Genomic DNA, 2,320 nt, shown 5'->3' with positions numbered 1-2,320 from the left:
TGAGCAGCCCTAACGAGCAACACGAACAAATTGCGAGCGCATTGACGATTACAAGAAATGAAAAAAACTTCTTACGGTTTCGTTCATCTAACCACCAGGAATAAAGCATATCAAAGCACAACAAAACTCACTCTCAGCCGTACGTAAGGACAAGTAGAACGCAGAGCCGCGAGCGAGCAATGGCGCTGCACAGTAAAACAAAACCACTTAAATCGGTTGACCGTTTGCATTTCCTAGGCGCACGGAAATGCAATTGTGATTTCCTAGGCGCACGGAAATGCAGAGTATTGTGATTTCTTATTACTGTGAGACAAACAAAGAAGCTTTGATGTCTATTAAACGTCTCAAGCTCGCGAGGAAGTGCAGAAGTTCTGCACTAGTTCCGCACAGGTTCTGCACCCAGGAGCGGACGCGTGCTAAGTGGGCAGTTGCGCATTACAGGTGGGAGATGATAAATTAGTGCATAAACCCAGCACTGTCAGTGGGGGGTTTCTTTGACGTCCTCAGCGCGCAGTGGCCAGGTTTCTGATCCATGTAGTAATATGGAGCGCGTCGCAGCGTTGTGAACTCGACCCTTGACAGAGAAGCTTATGTCAGGCCTACGCCACAGGTGACGTAGGTTCGCAAAAGTCGCTCTGGCCTTCCCAATCCGGATGGAAATGTCTTTCGTCAGACCGACGGGACTGATACAGCTGTCCAGGTAAACAAATTCGTCTACTACCTCAATCGGTTCATCCGTAAGCATGAGGCTAGGGTTCGAGCCCATCCAGTCGTGCAGTAGTACTTTGCACTTTGCAGGTGTGAGGCGCATGCCGAACCGCGAGGCAGAATTATTTAGATTATTCAATATTGTTCGCATTACCACGGGGTCAGGTCCAAGAAGGGCTATGCCGTCCGCGTACACGGTGTGTGAGTGGAGGCCCTGGGAGCACATTGACGCCACAGGCGTTAGAGGCTGATAGTGAAGTTGAAAAGAAAAGGGGAAAGAGAACAGTCCTGTCGGACACCACTTGGTGTGGTGAACTCAGACAAGAGCTTCCCGTAGACCTCCACGCGGCCGTAAGAGTTGGCACACAGAACCTTAAGGAGGGTGAAGAATTTATGGGGGATACCTTTGCTCCACAGACACTGCCATAGTGCCTGACGGTCCACTGAGTCAAGGGCAGCTTGCAAGTCAAGGAATACGGTCATTGTTCGTTGCGGGAAGCAGTGTGGCTGGTGCGGAATCTGTCGGAGGGCGAAGATGTGATCGATGCATCCTCTTGCAGGCCGGAACCAGCTTGGTTTTCACGGATCTGCCTCTCTCTGTGTTCACTCAACCTTCGAGGGATAAAGCCAGTGAGCACCTTCGATGCCACAGCTAACATGCTGATACCACGGTGGTTTTCACATAGCGTCCGCTTACCCTTTTTGAAGTTAGGGATAACCTCCGACTTGCTCCAATCTGCAGGCACTTTCTCTTCGTCCCATATAGCACCAATAAGCTTTGTCAGATAGGCCACCGGGAATTTTCCGCCTTTTTTGAGGAGGGCTGGATACAGACCGTCCAGTCCTGGTGCCTTCTCGCGTTTCAGTACGGATATTTTGTACCTTTTTTCTTCTTCCGAATGGCGATCAAGGTTTACATTCCATTCGCCCGTATGCATTAGCTCCACCGGCAGTGTTTCAGGAGGCCAGTTGAACTGCTGTTCGAAGTGTCCGACCCATTTATCCAGTCGACGTTTTTGCGAGTGAATTAATGAGCCATCTTTTTCACGTATCGTTTCGCTGACCGTTGCTTTCCTAGCGCCAGTCGATCGTATCAATTGATACAGGGCACGGCTGTTTCCCGTAGCAAAAGCCTTCTCCATCTCCCTAGCTTTTGATGTCCACCCAGGGCTTTCGGTCTTTCCTTAGACTCTTCACTTCTTGACGTTTGAGGGATTTGCGTGCGCCGTCGAACTCGTTGCCTGTTGGTAATGTGCTGATGCGCACTGATGATGTCTCCTCGTATGGTGACGAAACGTTTGCAAGCCAATTGCCAAGCTCGGCGAACAGATCAACAGCCATCTGATCAACAACCAATCATTGCCTGTTGGTATGGCTTTCCTGGCATCAATCATGGATAACGACCTCGACGACACCCGGTGGTCTTATGGCCGAATTGGAGAAGTCGGACAGACAGAAGTGAACACCGCTAACGTAGCTCATTTCACATTTTGCCACGTTTCATCCGCATGCTCACTGCCACCACAGTATTGTTTTACTGTGGAGAGTTGTTGGGCTAGCTCAGATCGATACTGTTGAGCTATGGCAGTTCTTCGAAGATAGTGGATTGGCA

The 2,320-nt window shown here is 50.0% G+C and overlaps 1 protein-coding gene across 1 annotated transcript in view; it reads right to left on the bottom strand.

The window, feature by feature from the left end:
* Positions 1 to 1,854: 1,854 nt before the first annotated feature.
* Positions 1,855 to 2,320, bottom strand: part of T265_09849 (hypothetical protein) — a gene marked incomplete at both ends in the record, with an annotated part of 30,154 nt that continues 29,688 nt past the window's right edge. Inside the window, one exon of the mRNA XM_009176048.1 lies at positions 1,855 to 2,049. Coding sequence (XP_009174312.1) covers positions 1,855 to 2,049 — 195 coding nt within the window. The remainder of the gene's footprint in view (positions 2,050 to 2,320) is intronic.

This window comes from Opisthorchis viverrini (assembly GCF_000715545.1).
Source record: "Opisthorchis viverrini unplaced genomic scaffold opera_v5_309, whole genome shotgun sequence".
NCBI lineage: Eukaryota > Metazoa > Platyhelminthes > Trematoda > Opisthorchiida > Opisthorchiidae > Opisthorchis > Opisthorchis viverrini.
This window is presented reverse-complemented; position numbering and strand designations above follow the sequence as displayed.